This window comes from Symsagittifera roscoffensis, unplaced genomic scaffold (assembly GCF_963678635.1).
Source record: "Symsagittifera roscoffensis unplaced genomic scaffold, txSymRosc1.1 SCAFFOLD_428, whole genome shotgun sequence".
NCBI classification, from domain to species: domain Eukaryota; kingdom Metazoa; phylum Xenacoelomorpha; order Acoela; family Convolutidae; genus Symsagittifera; species Symsagittifera roscoffensis.
In genome coordinates, this window is record NW_026971150.1 from 25,869 (window position 1) to 45,778 (window position 19,910).

At 38.4% G+C, this 19,910-nt stretch overlaps 1 protein-coding gene across 1 annotated transcript; it reads left to right on the plus strand.

Annotated features, from left to right (window-relative positions):
• Positions 1-7,570: 7,570 nt before the first annotated feature.
• LOC134856215 (multiple epidermal growth factor-like domains protein 10) lies at positions 7,571-18,729 on the plus strand (the record flags this gene model as incomplete). Its single annotated transcript, XM_063872557.1, has 6 exons — positions 7,571-7,637; positions 8,460-8,519; positions 9,080-9,377; positions 9,619-9,748; positions 9,926-10,064; positions 18,582-18,729. Coding segments are annotated over exons 1-6 (842 nt in total), but the record flags the coding sequence as incomplete, so codon positions are not given.
• Between the last annotated feature and the right edge of the window lie 1,181 nt (positions 18,730-19,910).

Here is a 19,910-nt window from a genome sequence, read left to right on the forward strand (position 1 = left end):
GGGGAATGTAGGTGGGCGGAGGTTTGTAGGTGGGTGGGGCGGAGGGTATGTAGGGGGTAGGTGAGGGAGAGGGGTAATTTTTTGCTTTTTGGGTGTTGAAATTGAGCAAACCAGGGTTCCAAGTGTGAGGTATATGGTTTTGCAATTTTAAATAAAATATGATAACTTTTAGAAATCGAGTAGGTTGTGAGTAATGCAGTAAAACAAAACTGCAAGTTTTGCAGAAAACTTGGAACAAAATTATAGAGGTTATAATCCATGATAACCCAACTTTTTTCGATCACAGGGATGAGATGATACTTTATAAGTGCGCTTAGGGGCGGACGCTTACTCCTCTTTTCAGGGATTCAACCCCTTCACCAACCAAATGTTTTCTTTCGGTATTTTTTGACTTCCATTTTCGACCGACCAACTCTTAAAGTTTTTTAAAGGCGCCTTCCGCGCGGAGGTGGAACTAAACGGGTTCGGTTTTTTGGGTCAGCCCGATTTCTGGTCAAATTCGGGCCTCGTTTGTTAAATGGAATACATATCTTTCGGGCCGCTAGGTTTGTAAAATTTTGCTATCTTGCTACAGAAAACGTGCAAACACCGGGAATTGATCCTGCGACCACTGCTTTACTGATTAAACGTTTTAGCCTTAAACTACTGAGTCTTGCTGTTAACTGAACTTTTTCCTTGCATATATATATATATTCACTGACGTATGAACTGCTCCCTTAAAAGTACAGCAAATAAAAGAACAAAAGAACAGTCTGCTGCAATTTTGGAAATAACATTACTGGCGATTTCCAGTCTTAAGTGAAGTCGCTCGGTCAATTTTTGGTACTCGAACCTCAACCGATCACTCAGAGCGAGATTTAGCATGCGATCAAACATTGACTAATAGACGATCATCTCTCGCGGCCGACACAGGGGAAGGTCTTCAAGTAATGTATTCTGCTGCCAAGCACCGGAACATAAAATGAAGTTGCTGATTGATAATTGGGAAAAATTGCTATTCCGTTGTTGAAATGGAAAGCTTTTTTTTGTACAAAGAAAGAAAACTTTCGGGCAAATTCTGGTAAACGTTTTCCGACGTTAATTTATCGGGCCTGTCTTTTTAACCAACGGGTTTGGGCGCGGTTCGGGCCCCAAAATGTAGGCTCGATTCACTACTGCTTCGGCGCCAATATAAACTTATTTTGAAGGAGAGTGCACGCCGAAGAGAAACGGGAATATTTGGTCAAACATCTCCAAAAAAGTCTAAAAACGGCACTTTCAGACAATTTTTTTTTTACGTTTGGTCAAAATAAAGTATTTATAGTGATTAAGGAGTGCTCAAAAAAGCATTTTGGTCAAGTTAAAAGATCAAAAAAATTCGACATCCCCCTCCCCTCGAGAAAGTCCTAGATCCACCCCTGAGTGCATTATCACGACCCGGTAGCCCACACATTTGGCATTTTCAATTACAAAGTCTGGTCCTGTTTCATCGGCCTCCTACAGATTAGATTCCAAACAAATGCGATTTCCGTTAAAAACAATCGAGTATATCTAACCAAAGTTTGGTTGGAGAGAAGTTTATTTGAGCGCAGTAGACACTTTTGATTGCCTCGTTTGTGCCAATGATTTTCAGACAACAAAAAGATCAATTTTCTTGTTTTTTTTTCTTGAAAGCAACCCGGCGTTAAAATTTTACTTAATATAAGGATTTCTCTAAAATTTCAATGTGTTCTCCGCTTTTTTGGTCAAAAAAAGATATTTATTCAAATAATTTTTGACTAAACAACAAAGCTACACTCAAAAAAAGTTAAGGTAAACATACCTTGAAAATACCATAAATCCCCTTAACAATTAAGGTAAATTTGCACTTCCCTAAAAACACCCTAATTTATCTTACCGCATTGGAGTTCCATGAATTAAAATAAATGTTAATTGAGTTTCCTTGTCATTGTCCACAAAAATGAAAACAAATCAATTATAATCAATTAAAAATGGATTATAATGTTACTGTTTTTTGAGGCAACAAATCTTTTTTTCATCCCTTATAATCAATTTATTTTCACTTTTGTAGACACTGACAATGAAACTTAGTTATAATCGATTTTTTTCCACTTCACTGAGATGCGATTTTCAACACACATTGAGTCTTTTCTACGTTTTAAAGTTGGTTACGTTGGTTACTTGTTGTTCAATTGTATTTTTTTCTACCTTTGATATTTTTGTTAATTTTTATATATATCAACATTACCCCCCTAGCGTTTGTCCATTTACAAGAAACCCCCTCCCCCAACGTAACGTGTTCAGGTGGGGGTGGGTTCAGGTGTTCAGGTGGGGGGTGGGTTCAGGTGTTCAGGTGGGGGTGGGTGTAGGAGTTCAGGTGGGGGTGGGTTCATGTGGGGAGGGGGGGTTTGCTCAGGTGGTGACTGTTCATGTGGGGGATTGTTCAGTTGGGGGGTTGTTCAGGTGGAGGGGGTGTTCAGGTGGGGGAGGGGGTGTTCAGGTGGGGGGAGGGAGCAAAGGGGCAAACGTTAAGGGAATTTGAGGGGAGCAGAGAGTCAGACGTTGGGGGTGGGGGGGGGGGGGGGAGCTTAACGGAATCTTTTTGCAATTTGAGTTTAGGTTTCGAAATGGATTAGTCTAGGCCGTACACTCGCTTTGCAAAGTTTCCGCATCACTCACTTGATAAATGCTGAAATAAAATTTTGCACGACGCGCGAAACAAAAATAAAGTGGAAAAAAATCCATTTTAATGTGATTTCCTACTTATTATAAAATCCAATATAATGGATTTAAAATGAATTATAATACATTTTGTTTCGGCGAGAAAAAATGGAATTAAATCCATTTTTAGTCCAATTTTGTTGTCTGAACGTAACATGGGATTCGATTATATTTACAACATTATAGAACACTAAATTCCATTGTAATTGATTTGTTTTCACATTTCTTAAATAGGGGTTAAAACACATGAAAAGTTTGCTTTAAATCACCTTAAAGGTTAAGGTGTATCAGCCTTAAAAAACACCTCAAACAAATTTTTAAATTGGTAAATTTATAAAAATTTGTAAATTTACCTTACGAATTTACCTTTAAAAAGTATGTAATTTACTTATATTTACCTTGACCTTATCTACATTTTACCATACATTGGGTTTATATTAGTGTTAAGTTTTTCAAATTGCTTGCTTATCTGAAGTTATTTTTGTATTTTTGGACCAATTCACAAAAGTAATTGTCGATCCCAGCTTAAGATTTCTCTAGGTTAAGTACACTCGAAAGAAATAAAATCGTAATAACTGATTTCAACTAGTTAGTTCTTGCGAATGATCGCCATTCTTTTTTGTCTCTTTTTTCATTGTCTCTTATAGAGGTCAAAGTAATGATAACATAAATCTCACATTACTTTTGTTACTGTATTATTCAGGCTCCAACTCTGTATATCTTCTTGTTGCATTTATAGTTCCTTACTTGAATGATCCATCGTATTTACGTGTGTATCGCAGAGCGCAAAATTTCATCACGTCTGACATTGCGTCTTCATTCATATACTTAGAGAAACAGTGAGCAAGTTGATTCTCTGAATTGACAAACAGTAAATTTATGTCCTCAAAACGTTCAAGTGATCTGCCTTGGGCAACTGCTTCGATTCTCAATTTTTATTTCGTGGAGTTGAATATGGTCAAATACTCTGCCGTTCGAACACTCATGCTCTCAGTAAAATCTCTGAAGTGTTTGAAGCTCGTGCTCGGCCATTCCAATCAATCAGCGCCTCACAGTAAACTAGTTTATTCGACGTTTGTCTTGCTGCATTTAATTTTGCCTCACACATGTCGCTCTTGACCCGGTTGATCGTTTTAGGCGACCAGTTAAATACGGGTATTGCAATCAAAGTTTGTCCTCTGATCGATCCCATTTGTGCCATAGTAACGCATCTCGCAAATCTGGCATCTACATACGTTTCCATTTCTAGCATTCCATTAATTGGTCTTAACAACTTTTGAGAACCGTCCCTCTTGCCTCTATGGGATCGATTGTTCAATGCTGACATGCAGTCATTAAACTTTTTAGCCAAGTCTCGTCTTGACAGCGTAGTTGCCCATTGTAATTGGTCTATTACACTTCCGGTCATCGCGACTCTTTCTGGTGTAATTCTTTGTTCATCGGCTCCTACTATGCTGTCAATAGTTTCAACCTCACCCCTTTTTGACTCTGTTGGTGTCGATATAATTCTTCCAAAGTGATTCCTTCCTCGATAACTTGCTGTCCGTGTTTTCTCTCAAAGATATTCAAAGTTTTTCAATGGGTCCCGTGAAAATAGTAGATAGCACAATGTTCATTTTTAAAGGATCCGGCAAATATCATGTCATCTACGTAAAGGGCAAGTAGATCAAAGTTTTGTCAGGACGAAACCTTATAGATTCCAATTAGTTTCCAGTTTCATCTTTTAGTTTGGTTGAAACTTCGTTTTCAAAAAAGGTCAAATATAACTTCAAGAAAAAATTGATTTAAAAAATTCTTCTTATGAATTTTAAAAGCTAAGTAGAAATTACTTTAACTTTAATGACAGTGTTCGCTATAAGTAGTGCCACCTCAGGCACAAATTTTTTTATTCGTTAAAGTTTTCTTTTGCGATTTTCAAAAACAAAGTTTCAGCCAAAATAAGGCTAGCTCTTTGCGCGAAGAAATTTACTTAAATTTTAAAATAGTTTGATAGTTTAAATTGGTTTGATAGTTAGAACTGGTTTGCAATCAGCTCCTTGTTTCCAAGCCTGCCATTCAAGTGATGATTTAAAATCAGTTCAACTTGTTGAGATAGCTGGAAATCTTTCGCAAAAAGAAGATTTTTCCGCCAAGCCTTACGCATCAAACATTTTTTTAAAGATCAATGAAAACCACCTCAAATGGTGAAGCTCGAAGAACAAAAGCTCCAAACTGATCATTAATGTGTTCTTGAACGTGAAAAATGAAAAAAATGATGAAGCTCCAATAAAAATTTAAAGTCGTTTTTTCAAGTGTTAGAACGCTTATGAATCTACACTTCCTGACAACTTAGCGTATAAAATTTGAAAATATATTTTTTATCGCATGGATCTTGATTCTCATTTTCATTGAACTTAGAGTTGCTATTGCGATTGACTGCGTGAACTTGATGCTTAAGATATGAGGAACTATTGACTTGATGTGGTTTATTTGTCCGACCCACCAAATTAAACTACTTTCTGAAAATTGCAACTATATTTTTCAAATTACACAACACTGCTCATTTTAGAAGGAAGTATTGAATAATCCGACTGCCTTTTAAAATCTATGTAGCAGTAAAAGGAAAAGTACATGGAAAAGTCAATAAAATAATTTAAATGAATTTTTTTTTAATTTGAGATTTTTGTGAAAATCATCCTCCCACACGCCATAAAAATAACAAAGTGATAAATTTTGCTTTTAGTAAAAATCAACTATGGCAAATAAGTTTTCTTCAATTAATTTGGAACAATTTCTACGACGGATTAAATCTCCGCTTACGCGAAACATATCGCGCGTTATTTGTCCCAAGTTGGCCAAATGGCAATATTTAAACCCCCATAACTTTAGGAAAAAAGATAACAGTTAGATTATTTTTTTAATTTTAAGCTCACGACAAGAATACTGTTTGAATTATATTATACAAATCTCGTCAAAAATGGCTAGTTGAAAAGTCCGAAAATTCTATGAAGAAAAAAAAAACAACCCCGATGACAAATATTCTGTTACTTCCGTTACGAAAGTCAAAATAACAAGACTGCTCGTATCAGGGCAAATCCCTGAATGTTCCAACTGCCTTTAAAGATCTATGCAGACGTAAAAGTTTGAAAAAGTTTAAATGTAATAAAAAAAATTAATTATTCTGAGATTGTGAAAATCATCCCTCACACGCCATATGAAGTGCAAACTGATAATTTCTCCCTAATAACAGTTAGTTTCCAGTTTTATATTTTAATTTGATTGAAACTTTGTTTTCAAAAATTGCAAAATTTAATTTTAAGAAAAAAAAATTAAAAAATATTTTTAAAATCTAAGTAGAAAAAAAACAAAAAAAACAACTTTAATGACAGTGTTTGCGATAAATAGTGCCACCTCAAGCAGAAGACTTTTACTACCATAATTTTAGTGACATTGTTTGCTATAAATAGTGCCACCTCAGGTAAAAAAAGCTTTTTTTTTTCTTCAAAGTTTCAATTTTCATTTTTCAAAAACAAAGTTTCAGCCAAAATAAATAATTTACTTGGAAATTAACTGGAAACTATGAGGTTTTGATCTGATGCGTTTGATTGTTTGCTAAAGCTTAGTGCAAAGGTTTCAAATTCAACTAAACGATGTTGCTTAATTTTGAATAGAGGCAAGCTGAAAAATCTTAATAACTTCTTGCTTATAACACAAAAACCACAGAAATTACAAACTTCGAAACAAGAAAATCAGAAACATAACTCGATCCAAATCTGAACGTTTCTCGCAAAAACTCGGTTTAGGTTTCGCTGAGATTCTTTTATTTAAAAATCAAGCGTATGCTCGGGTTATTGTTATCCTGAGCTTAAATTTGAAAAAATATTTCATCTTATTCTTTTTCCGTATTGTTATGGGGGTTTAAATATCGCCATTTTGGGCAATTTGCGCCAATTAACGCGCGATATAATTCGAGCAATTAACGCGTAAGATTTATTCGGTCTCAGAAATTATTCCAAATTGGTAGAAGAAAGTTTATTTGCCATAATTGATTTGTTGCTAGGAGCAAAATCTATCACTTTCCCATATTTAATTTTTTTTTCATCGGATTGCTGCCCCATAGACCTTAAAAGGCAGTCAAAACATTCAACGCTTCACCCTGATACGAGGAGTTTTGTTCAAATTAAACAACACTGCTGGTTATAGAAGAAAATACTGAATAATCCGACTGCCTTTTGAAATCTATGGAGTTGTAATAACATGGAAAAATTAATAAATTGAATAGAATGAAATTTTTGTTTTTAATTTGAAGTTTTATGTGAAAATCAATATCCTAAACTCCATATAAAAAACCAAGTGATAAAATTTGGCAAGTAAGCTTCTTTCAACCATTTTGAAACAATTTCTGAAACGGAATAAATATCGGATTATGCGTTATTAGCGCGAAGTATATCGCGCGTTAATTGTACCAAATTTGCCAAAATGGCAATCTTTAAAACCACTTTATTTTACAAAAACAATCAAAAATAAACATTTTTTTTTCAAATTTAAGCTCATTACAACAATAACTTTTGAAAGATATTGAAATCCGTCAAAAAAAGGATAGTTAAAAAGTCGAAGTTTGTCTGAAGAAAAAAAACCAACCGAGCACAAACATACCATTAGTTTCGTTACGAAAATCGAAAGAACAAATCTGCTCGTATCAGGACGAAGCCTTGAATGTTCATGCCTTTTAAAGTCTATACAGCAGTAATAACATGAAAACATTAAATGTAATAAACTAAAATGAAAAAAAAAAATAACGTTTTTAAAATTGAGATTTTTTGTAAAATCATCCGCCCACACGCCATATAAAGTGCAAGGAATAATTTTTGCTCCTAGCGACAAATCAATTATGGCAATTAAGTTTCCTTCAACCAACTTGGAATGTTTTCCAAGGCGGGCTAAATCTCCGCTTACGCGTGAGTAGTACGAATTATATCGCACTGTAATTGTCACAAGTTGGCAATCTTTAAACCCCAAAAACTTTACAAAAAATGATCACTGGTAAAAATTTATTTAAAAAAATTAGGTTCAAGACATCGATATTTTTTGAATGATAGAAAATTCGGTCAAAAATGGCAAATTAAAAAGTCAAAATTTAACTGAAGAAAAAAGCCACCCGACCACAAATATTCCGTTACTTCCGTTATGAAAAGCAGAATAACAAAACTGCTTGCTTCAGGGCAAAGTCGTGCATGTATCGACTGCTTTTTAATGTCTATGGAACAGTAATAACATGAAAAAATAAACGTATTAAAATAAAGTGAAAAAAAGTTTTTGAATTTGAGATTTTTTGTGAAAACATCCCCCCACACGCCATATAAAGTACAAAGTGATAGATTTCTCTCCAAGTAACACATCAATTATGGCGAAAAAGCTTCCCTCAACCAATTTGCAACAAGACGATTAAACTTCCACTCACGCGTGAATAGTACGAAATATATCGAACTTTAATTATCCCAAATTGGCTATCTTTAAACCCCCACAATTTTACGAAAAAGGATCACAGTTGAAATATCTTTGAAATTCAGCTCAGGAGAACACTACCTTTTGATTGATAAAAAACTCCGTGATAAATGGCTAGTTAAAAAGTCGAAATTCGTCTGAAGAAAAAACATCCCCAGCACAAATATTCCGTTACTTTCGTTACGAAAGTCGGAACAAAAACCAAATATGGGTGGCGTGGAGTCGAAAAGAGCGTAATATCAAAACTAATATGTAAATATATGTTCGGTATGTAGGTTGTGACGACTTCGAGAACTGCACTGGATACCAGAAATGTAGAAAGGGGCGATTTGATGGTGTGTATAATTTAACTTCATATGAATTTTATTGTTTTGTTCCTGTGGTCTTTTTCCCTTCAGCTTCAAAATGATTTTTTGGATTCTATAAAACCAAAAAAAGAAGCACAACAGCGATGCATTAGCTGATTGACCGAATCCTCCCAACAAAATAATAGAAAAAAAATTAGTATAAAAATCAAAAAAGCCCAAAAATTTGACATAAAACGTTTTTGGTCTTTCTTGAGATATGCTAAATAAAAACTTGAAAAACTGTGCAGTTCTACCCTGTCATTTGCGGCCGACCAACTCTCACAATTTTCTGAAGGTGCCTTGACGCCCAAAAGTACTAATGATTTTGAAGGAAGAGCGCAACACCAAAAAAAACTTCCCGAAAAGGATTAAAAAAGGGTTTTTCTCCAAAAAAATTACGTACAGAGGGAGAAATATTCAGGGCAGGGTCTTGATGATAGATAATCTCACTTTTTGGGGCCTTTTTTTGTTTTCGATTTTTAAAAATAATTTGAGTTGGTAAACCCAGTGTTCCAAAACAAAATAAAAATTTTTATTTAAAATTATAGACTACACCGTAAACTACGCAGAAGCCGAACAGTTTAACATAGAGTATTGCGACGAGATCACTGGAAATTTCCACTGTGACGTCGGATACTACACGAACGCCACGACTCTTATCATCGAGCAAGCCGTCTGCAAAGACTTTTGTCCCCCTGGCAAGACGACAAGCAGAAGTTGTTCGGCTCTCAGAGAAGGTTGCGCCGAATTTTGTCATATTGAAAATGTGGATTCGAGTAAAGATGAAAATTGGTGCAATTTGGAACAAAGAAGTTGTGTCTGTAAAAAAGGGTACAAACAACCAAAGTAAGAATTTTTCAATTTTCTTTTTTGGCTTTTTTCTTAAATCTAAACGAACTAAATTAAGCTGCAAGATGACTGTTTTGTTTGTTTTCGAGTAACCTCAAATGTTATTATTCGAAGCCTGATATCTTTCAATTGTCATTTTTTCTCAAAAATGGGAAACTTTTCATCCGAAGTTGAAAATTTTTAAACCTTCCAGTTCTGAGTCTCTTAATGTTTGAATAAAACGATGAATTTTTTTCAGCTGTGAAAAGTGTCCGCCAGACAAAACTGGTGACAACTGTTCCAGAGATTGTAAAATAGAGTGTGGCAATGTTGCAGGTGCCACTTGCGACGGACCTACATGCCTATGTCCTCCAGGCTACCAAAATCAAGCAAGTTCCAAAAACTCTGGAATCGATAACAAAACGGATCAAACGATATCAAATATAAAAAATAGAACAAATAGTCCCGAAATGTCTCAGCAATATGTAGTGAAAGTTTCAAAATACAATTTTTAAAAAAAAGAATATCCGAAGGTGAAAAAAACTAATCAGTAAAATAGTTTTTAGGCTAATCAATGCAGACAATGCGACAATGGATTTTACGGCCAGGACTGTGCGGGAACCTGCATTAGTTCTAGGGAGGATGCATGCTACGAAGCTCACAGTTTCAGTCGTCTTAGTCCCGAGAAATGCGACAAAGTGACGGGTAAGTCTGAAAAGATTTTTGATTCCTTGAGATCATCCTAACATCATCTGATGGAATTTACTCTCACACAATAAAAACAATCTTTGGGATCTTTGTGCCGAAGAAAAATTAGAATCTAAATTTTCGTGAGGCCACAATGCGCACTGTTTTGTCGTACCATGCGACAATTAGTACCAGGGACACTTTTCACCGTCTTAATTGCTCTGGGGGAATGCATATCAGTTTTCAAATAGCAATTTGTACCCCTAAATAATCGCTCTGGGGCTGAGTGAAGTTGTGTGCTTGCCAATCCAGAGAAACGAACTGTTAATAAGATGCGAGAGGGATTTTTAGCTATGTGAAACGTCGAAAGACAGTTGTAAAACAAAAATCAATTCTCCTTGTTATGTTATAATCATATAAATAATATAGATAGTTTAGTATTTAAATTATGTCATGACAATGAAATAAATACAACTTAAATCTTTCATAAGTTGAAGAGAATGAAAAGAGAGCGCATGATGTTAAGACTAGAGTGGATTGGCAGGTCGGTCACGACCTTGACAGATAATGGAATTTAGCACAAATAGCTAGCACACTGTTGACGTCATGTTTAAATCTAAGCGACGACGCACCACATTTCCCCCTCTCGGGAAAAAGAATTCAAACCGTGTTTGAATTTCTTTACTATAAAAGTACAAAATTACTAAATGCGCTCTTACATATGAAAACCGTGAAGAACATCAGGTAGACAAAAAGATTCATGGAAGTTGACTTATCATATATAGTGAAATTTGATATGAAGTTTAAAGTTTGTAGCAAGAACAAGGTACAATAGTTTGTATAAGTTCTGGACCAAATGCTGAATTCGATAAATGCAAAAGTTTTATTTATCTGACCGACGCGAAGGATAGTCGGAAGTACTCTTTTTGGGGAAGCGAATAAATTTCCTATGTAAGACTGCGGAATCCTCGGGTATATCTGCCCTAGACTGCCCTAGTTGGTTTGATCGATCTGAACCAGACACGACAAAACGGACTTTCTTGTCCGGAGAGGCAGGTGTTGACGGAGGAGTAGTTGTTGACTGGGACTGAATGACATTAACTGAATGTCTAATAGGACTACCGTAAAATGTAGTCTGCTTTTTCCGTCGAGATGAGGACCGAGACGAATTTGACGATGAAGACATATTCCCATCCTGTTCCGAAAGTATGACGTGACTATCTTGGGTGTTAAAGCCCGATGCTACCAATTTTGATGAAGTTCCTACTTGTGACTTCGGGATTGACGATTCCTCGTCTGAAGAAATGGGAATAAGATCTGAGCATGCTGGGGTCTTTATTGGAGTTGGCGACTTTGTCTTGATGCTGATAGGAATTTCCGTTCCTAAATTGCCAGACTTAGAGGAGGAGACAATAACTGTAGACTTTGGTTTGATGCTAATAGACTTTGGTTTGATGCTAATAGGAGCCTCTGTTCCTTGATTACCCGACGTAGAAGAAGATACTGTTAAGTCTACCACCGGAGTAGAATGCTGTGGATAAGGAATGTTCTGTATACCCGGAGCCTCCGAAGTTGCATCTTCTCTTAACTTCGACGCCACCATTTGGCTGCGGGGTGGGGTATGTGAAACTGGCATAGATGGGAATTTCGAATGAGCAGGCACGTACACTGTTTTCGCTGAAATACGTTGTCTGGAACCCGATTGTTTGAGAGGCCTATTGTCTTCCGATGATGATGTTGAAGATGGCACGATTGGGCGTTTCTGCCCTTTCTTCACAGGAGTTAGTTGTTTTCCTGAAAAACTTAGTTGGGTTGATTTAAGACGTACTGCCAAGTGATTCCTTCTAATAACTTTTCCTCTATCAGAAATATATGTGGATTCAGTGATCCGTACGATTTTGCCCTTATAAGTTTTGAAAAGTTCTCTGCCAGACTTCCTATTTAGAAATTTCCTAAATATTTCGACCTGATTTGGTTCGTTCAATACTAAATAGTCCAAATTACGTTTTGGCAACGAAGGGAGAATTTGTTCCGTTGGCATTTGGTTCCTGAATCTGAGGGTACCAGCAGACAAGTTCGATCGAAGAGTGGCTGCGAGGACTTGATTTCTCTCCGTCAGGGTCTTCAGAGCTTTGACTCCCTCCTGATGCGTCAGAGACTTTTTCAACGACAACCACTGGTTTGCGGATTGTGCCAAGCTCTCCAGTGCACGGTAGTGGGGTGTATCCGCTACTGAGTCTGTGGTTCCACCAAAATGTGGAGACACCATCGGGCTTGATTGCCCTTTCTTGACGACTTTGATTCTTGGTCAACTATCGCACTGCTCCCGTCGCTGCTGTGGTGTGAGCAAGTCCCGTTCCAAACGTTGGTTGTCTAAATGAATTCCCGAAGATAAGCGATCAGCCGCTATAGATAGCTCCGTATTCGGAGGACGACCAAAATGAAGTTCGAATGGTGAGACCCCGGTAACTGAATTTTTTGTAACCCGGGTATCTTCAATAATATTCCTAAGAGTATCCTGAACAGTTGAAAAATCCGAACTTCACCATGAGGCGCCCAAACGACGTTTAATTGTTTGTATCGACCTTTCGACTAAACCGCAACCACGATGGTCCCCCACCGGGCAAAAATATTGTGCGATATTTTTTTCTAGGCAAAAATTTTGCACTAATTTATTTTTAAAACCGGAGTACTGGTCTGTTTTGATGGATTTGGGGATACTGTGCTGTTGAATATATGATTTGAGAAATTTAATGATCTTCCGTCCTCCCGTGGAACGCGTAATCATAGCCGACGGATATTTTGAGTAACGGTCGATCGCGACCAAGATATAAATACTATTACCAAATGAGTCAAGTAGAGGGCCTGCGTAATCAAGTTGCAGCTCTTCATTAGGACCAGATAAAAGAGGTAAAGGCTTGGATGAATTAAATGATGCGTTCGCTTTCAAATTCTTACCAAACTTTGTGCACTGAGGACAATCTTTGCAAAGTTGGACGATGTCCCGATGCATTCGGGGCCACCAGATGTATTGCGCTGCGTCAACCATTGCTAACTGACCCGCATGCGATCTATGAAGTCGAGATAACAAAGGTTTACGTAGGCACATGGGAATAGCGATCCTATTATCCACCACAACACAGCCATCAACTACCGCTGCACAATGCCAAAATGATTTAATATAGGAATCGATACGGCAAAATCCTTCGTAATCCCGGTTGACTATTGCTCGTTTCATGAGGCTTAAACTGGCATCTTCGTCCGTGAGCTCCGACAATACATCTGAATCCAGAGTTCCCACACGTCCGGTTAACGATTTCTGGTCCTTAGCGACCACTGGTGACTTTAAGATTTCGAGACTGTTGACTGACTGAGATTGTTGTTTCGATATAACGGGTGTCCTGCCCCGTTCGGACCTGAAATTCGCTAGAATACGGGCGTATTGATTCCTCAGCTCCATTTCTCGTTGAACTGTTGATGATCTTCTGGGTCGAACAGCCCCCGCGCGAAACCGCGGCCTGGCTCTATCTGAGGAGAACCAATGTTGAGTGACTGGCAGATACTGGTTTAACAACTGCTCGAAACTGTCATTTGTGTTGTTGGTACTTGTGTTGGGATTCATCGCAGTCTGAAAATGAAAAGCACTCAATAATCCAAATGCATTCCAACAAATCCGATATGACGAAATCAAGGCAAAAAGATCGATTAGCAACGACAACAGATGACAACCGCTCACGGCCAAAATAATAATCCACAATGAAATTAGAATTACCAGATAAAATGTGATCCATGCTGAGAAAGTGGCAAAATTCGGCATGGTAATACCCAACGCTGATTGGCTAGAATATGAGTCAACACGTTGGACGCCCTCTAGCGGAGAAGGAATCGATAGATTAGAGAAATTATTTTGAGTAATGGCTAAAATTTTGTCGCCCTCTAGCGAATATAAACCTTTCGATGTAGATTGAATGTCTTGAATTAAGGCTCCCTCTACCGGTATGTTTCCAAATTTGTTCGATGCAACAATTGAACTGTCGATATCGGGACAATTGATCCGAGACTGACAATTTTCCAATAACTCAATTAGGTTAATTTGGTCAGGTACGTCATAATCCTGACTTATTTCCGCGGTATTGAATAACTCTTCAGATGAAGTGTAATGCCTGGCCCAACCGTCCAAAAATTCACACGCATCAAAGAATCGACTAATGCATTTGACGACATATTGTTAGTCAAAACTGCTTGGTCGTGGTGCTTCAAATGTTGGGAAACGAGATAAGTAATCCACCATTCCTAGCTTACAGCCGGAGATATGGAAAATATCGAAATCGAAAGGTAATAACCTATCAGCCCATCTAGTTAAACGTGACTGATAAGTTTTGTTTCCGCGGTTCGTCTTTAACGCAGATATGATTGCTTTGTGATCAGTTAAAATCACGAAACAAGTACGTTCGAAAATGCTCACACGACCATACGATCGCTAGAAGTTCTAATTCATTGGTACTTTATTTCTTCTCCTGATCGTTTAGAAAGCGTGACGCAAAAGCAATTGGCACCCAAACATCCTTTTCTATCTCCTGTTCTAATGCAGCACCCAGACCACTATGACTGGCGTCACATTTCACCCGCGAGTTCCGACTTTGGTCATAGTGATACATTTTTGTTATGTTCGCTATCAACTGCAAGATGTTACTAAACGCCGTTTGCTGACATTCCCCCCACACAAATTTGCTTTTATTACCTGCCGTCAGTGACGGGCGTAATTGGTCGGAATGGACCTGAAGATTTGGCAAAAATCGTTGTAGGTGGTTGAGTATGCCCATGAACGAACGGAGTTGTTTAAGTGTCCTTGGTGGTTCCAGAGCAAGTACTGCCTCTATCTTAGAACGTTTCGGTCTGTATCCTTCTGAATCAATATCATATCCTAACCAAGATAATTGATTCAAAGAAAATTCGCATTTCGAAAATTTCAGAGCAAAACCTTCTTCATTCAGACGACTTATCACCTTGTCTACAAGGATATTGTGATCCTCGACTGAACCCTTCGAAACAATCAGAATATCATCAAGGAAACAAAATACTCCTGACAGACCCTGGAGAGTATTATCCATCGCTTTTTGGAATTCCTTTGGCATGTCCGTTAGTCCATAAAACCCCGTTTTGAACCGATACGTGCCAGTTTGTTCTCCACAGACGATATTAAAATTGCAATGACGACTAACTTCCTCACTGAGCGGAATCTGGCTGAAGGCGTATTTTAAATCTAAGGACGTAAACCAAACATCTCCGGAAATGTCCGACTTGATTATTTGGGCGGCCGAGTCCAATAGTTCCAACAAATTTGGCATTTGGTAATGGTTCTTATGAATTTGGTCATTCATAGGTTTAGCATCCATAGCTAATTTCACAGAACCATCTTTCTTAGCCGTAATAACGATCGGAGAGATGAAATACTCACTGGTACATTTATTCAGTTTAACCACGTGCCCTTCATGAATTAGTTTTTGGATTTCCTGACCAACTTTATCTTGAATATGCACCGGCACTCTCCTTCCCTTTTCTTGAATGGGGACGAGTGGAGACTTGAACGTAGAGAATACTTTGTGGTTTTTGGCTTTGCCGATTCTACTGAATACACGATGGAACTTCTGGTGGAAGTGAGGTTTCCATGAATCCGATGTTAAATTCGGGTTTGATTGGGAGACTTCTCCCACCAAAGGACGATCTGGTCTAACTTGCGTTGTTCTTACTCCCAATTGGGGTTGCAAATCCAAACTCAGTAAACAACGTGTTCGATTTTCTGAAATAAGGAATTTTGCAGACTTGATATGCCATCCCAAAGATGATACATCCATAATTAACGTACCCATCAATTCAATTTTCTTCCGATTATAGTCAACGTATACTGTATCGATTGGACTTTCTTGAACCGTAAAGAACTTGGCTGAAGGAACCGTTTTCAGAATATAGTCTGCTGTCTTCTTATTCACGAAGGAGGCTGGACTCCCAGTATCCACTGTTGCCTTGAAAAACGTCTTGCCACAACGTAGTGTTATCTGGATGGAACGTAACTTGCCCGTGGCGGCATTGACCACCTCTAACTTTTTCACTGACCTAATTGGGAGACTTGGTTTCTCTGCTGCTACAGATAAAACAGTGAATTCCGACTCACTATCGGACGTGATGAAATTGCAAGTTTCTTCCACTGTCTCATCTGACTCAGCTTCCACGTTCGCTACATTCTTAGAATTGCACCATTTGGCAAAGTGACCCTTTTTGTTACAGTTCCTGCAAGTAACATTTCTGGCTGGACAACTCTCCTTGTGGTTTGTTGAGAACCTGTTACCACAGAAATAACACGACTTCGATTTCTCGTTGATCCCCTTTTGCTTACTATTCTGTGCCCGACTAATCCTGTCCGAAAGTTTCTTACCCTGGACAGAGAAGGTAGGTTCCTGTTTTATCCGGGAATTCTGACCCAATGTGGCACCTGCCTGGGAATAATTGCCCGTCGACGACGAACTCCCGAGTTGCCGTTGCAAATCGGTGGCCGTTTGTGCTCCCTTTTCTTGCAGTAAAGCTGATTTCAGAGAATCCTCCGGAGTAGCACCTGGATGAATACACAATTCTCTCTGAATATCCTTATATCTCATTTTGGCAATGAAGATATCTCTTACGACTTCCTTTTCTTGATCGATTGTCCATCCACACAGGGCGGCTTGTCCCGTCAAACGTAAATAGAATGCTTCCAAACTTTCTCGGTCTGAATGTACCGCGTTGTATATTTGCATACGTTCGATGATGAAATTTTTCTCCTTTCTGAACAGGAGAACACAGAATTCATGAAATTCCCGAAACGATAATTCGCTCAGATCCGCATGTGGATAACTTTGGAGGAATCTTTTCCTCCCTTCTGAGCCGAGCGAGAAAAATAAACGAGATTTAACACGTTGTTCAACCTCGAAATAATACACTCCTGGTGCAACTCGGGGACCTTTCGCCCGGGGCTCTTCATTCATTTCCGTGACTTTCCGGACCGCCGCGTCATTAAGTGCAATACGACTTGCGATTGCTGCAGCATCTTCGTCCGACCCCACAACTTCTGGTTTTGGAGCAGGATCGTCGTGTACGACACCCGGAGGTTTTAATAATTCGCGTGGATCACATTTCTCTCTCAGAGTGATTGCCAAATTGAATTGACCTATCCACGAATCCCAGCTATGTGGTGGGTCCGCAGTTGGTTTATGCCAAAATACGGATACGCCCAACAGGTCAGTTCGATCCTCTGAGGTCGAAACTGCTGGCTGCGCCATGTGAAACGTCGAAAGACAGTTGTAAAACAAGAATCAATTCTCCTTGTTATGTTATAGTCATATAAATAATATAGATAGTTTAGTATTTAAATTATGTCATGACAATGAAATAAATACAACTTAAATCTTTCATAAGTTGAAGAGAATGAAAAGAGAGCGCATGATGTTAAAACTAGAGTGGATTGGCAGGTCGGTCACGACCTTGACAGATAATTGAATTTAGCACGAATAGCTAGCACACTGTTGACGTCATGTTTAAATCTAAGCGACGACGCACCACAAGCTAACGACTGTTGCTTGATGCCAACGTCGCGCTCTGTCAATCGACCGCGTTTATAAACTCTGCCTAATGTTCCTTCCGACCAGATGTCGTTTTCGATGAACTGTCGCCTTTCTTTGCTGCAAGTTTTGCGAGTAAAAAAAACTGTTATCTCACAAAGATTTCTTCTCTAAAAAATGACAGAAAATCGAGAAAATTTTTTAAATTAATAAGGTAATAATGACTTGGTCCGATCAATCTGTAATTCTTGCAAAGCAGCCGACTATTCGTGTTGCAGATACTCTTTTGACTCAGTTCAGTTGTATTTGAACAGTTACGGTGGTCATAACTTTCTGCACCACTTGCGCCGCAATCTGGTAATCTTGTTCCTTCGACCACTGAAAGTGGGGAAGAATTTTGTTTTCGGGTGCGTTCTAGTTTTTTGTTACCTTTTTCTTTTTCTTCACGCAAAATCAGTTACCACAAAATTATTGGACTGGATCGACTGATATATCACGATGAAACCCTCTCAGTCGTGATTTTAACATTACAAAACAGAAAATCGAGAAAAACCGGTTTTCTGTTTTAAATGTTCAAACCACGACTGAGAGGGCTTCATCGTGATATGTCAGTCGATCCAGTCCGATAATTTTGTGGGATCCAATCCGATAAAATTGAAAAAAATTTTTGTTCGAGCGAACAAAGCGAACGAGCATGCTTGAAATCAGAGGATACGTTTTTACTTAAATAAACCGTGACAAATTAGTTTTACTCCAATAAAATTAGCTTTCGATTTTTTTCAACGCTTTCTTGGTAATGAGCTTCAAACGTTTTCGGTCGGCAATGTGCTCGGCTTTGAAAGCCAAAACATAAAGTGAGCATCTCGACCCGATTAAGTGGGAACCTCCAAATCTGTAGTTTTTTCTTTTTTGAAAAAGAAAAAGGGAGCTGCATCTTTTTAAGGGAGCTGCATCTGTGTACCTGGATTTGACCCCGCTGAGAACTGTCAGTCAGCGTGCAAAGAGTTCATGTGGGGTGGAGGCGAGGACAATTGCCAGTCCTGCTCATGTAAAAACCTCATGGAGTGCGACAGAATTACGGGAGAATGTCTGTAAGTTAAGCAATTGTACTGAAGGAACGCTTCAAAAACTGAAAAATACACGGGGGTTAAGTTTCCTAAAACTTGGATCACAGTTAAAACATTAAAACACTTCGAGTCATTAGCCAGGGAGCTAGGGCATGATAAAATTCTTGAAAAGTCGGAAACTTTGCTTACATTTTATGGACTCATCGGTACCGTTCTACTACAATTTTAAGATTGACTGAAAGTTTTTAAGCATCGATTCTATCCTCTTTTTCAAATCAGTTTCTTTGGTGGAGGTAAATGTAATAACTTTGTCATACCGCTGTGTATGAGATGTTCTAGAATCCGAACTGACTGGCTATATAAATGCATACTTGGTTCTGTCTAGGAAAGATAACTGAACCCAATACTGAATTCAAGGCAACTGAACGAATAAGCTCACCGATATGTTCTGTCCATATCGGTCTAGGCCATCTGTTTGGTCTCCGAAAAATAAGTATATACATGTATAAAGACATCATAATAATTTACGCCAATCCGGCCGGATGACACTCCCCTCTCTTTAAAATTGCGTCCCTGTAGGAATAATTTCGATTTTTATGTCACTGTTGGCAAGGAGTTTTATAGTCCTTGTGGGACCTGTGGGATACCATGTCTATGACGCTGATGGTGTCGTTGTCCTTCGATTTTAGCTTAATCGTTTCGAGGAATTTCATGCACGCCACAAATTCCTGTGAATCCTTCTGGAATCCCATTTCATGGATCAGGCTCTTGATGTTCGAGTTGCTCCTGTGTTTTTTTTCTGGGGACGCTAGAGCAAAATTCTGTAGGAACTCTATTGAATTTATCGGAATTGGGTTTCACAGCACCGTGGTCAGTGTTGTCCGTCGCGTTCTTGTGGACTTCTCATCGGTTCTAATGTAGCGGGCTGAGGAGTTGTTTTCTTGACTTCTAGTCGTTTGGGAGAGGCTACTGTGGTTTCGGAAGCTGTAGAGAACCACCGGTGACTTGACGAAGGGTCCGATTCCTTCGTATGATTCCTGGCTGTCTCTCTGAATGTCATTCCCCTTGCTTGTTTGAGGTTTGGCTTTCCGCGCGTCCGTTTTCCAGTTTGTTGTTTTGTCTTTCTTTTCTTCTCTGTTGTCTCCGCATCTTTTCGGTTCGGCTTCTCCTTTTGGGACAAAATCTTCGGAAGTCACGTCTTTTCA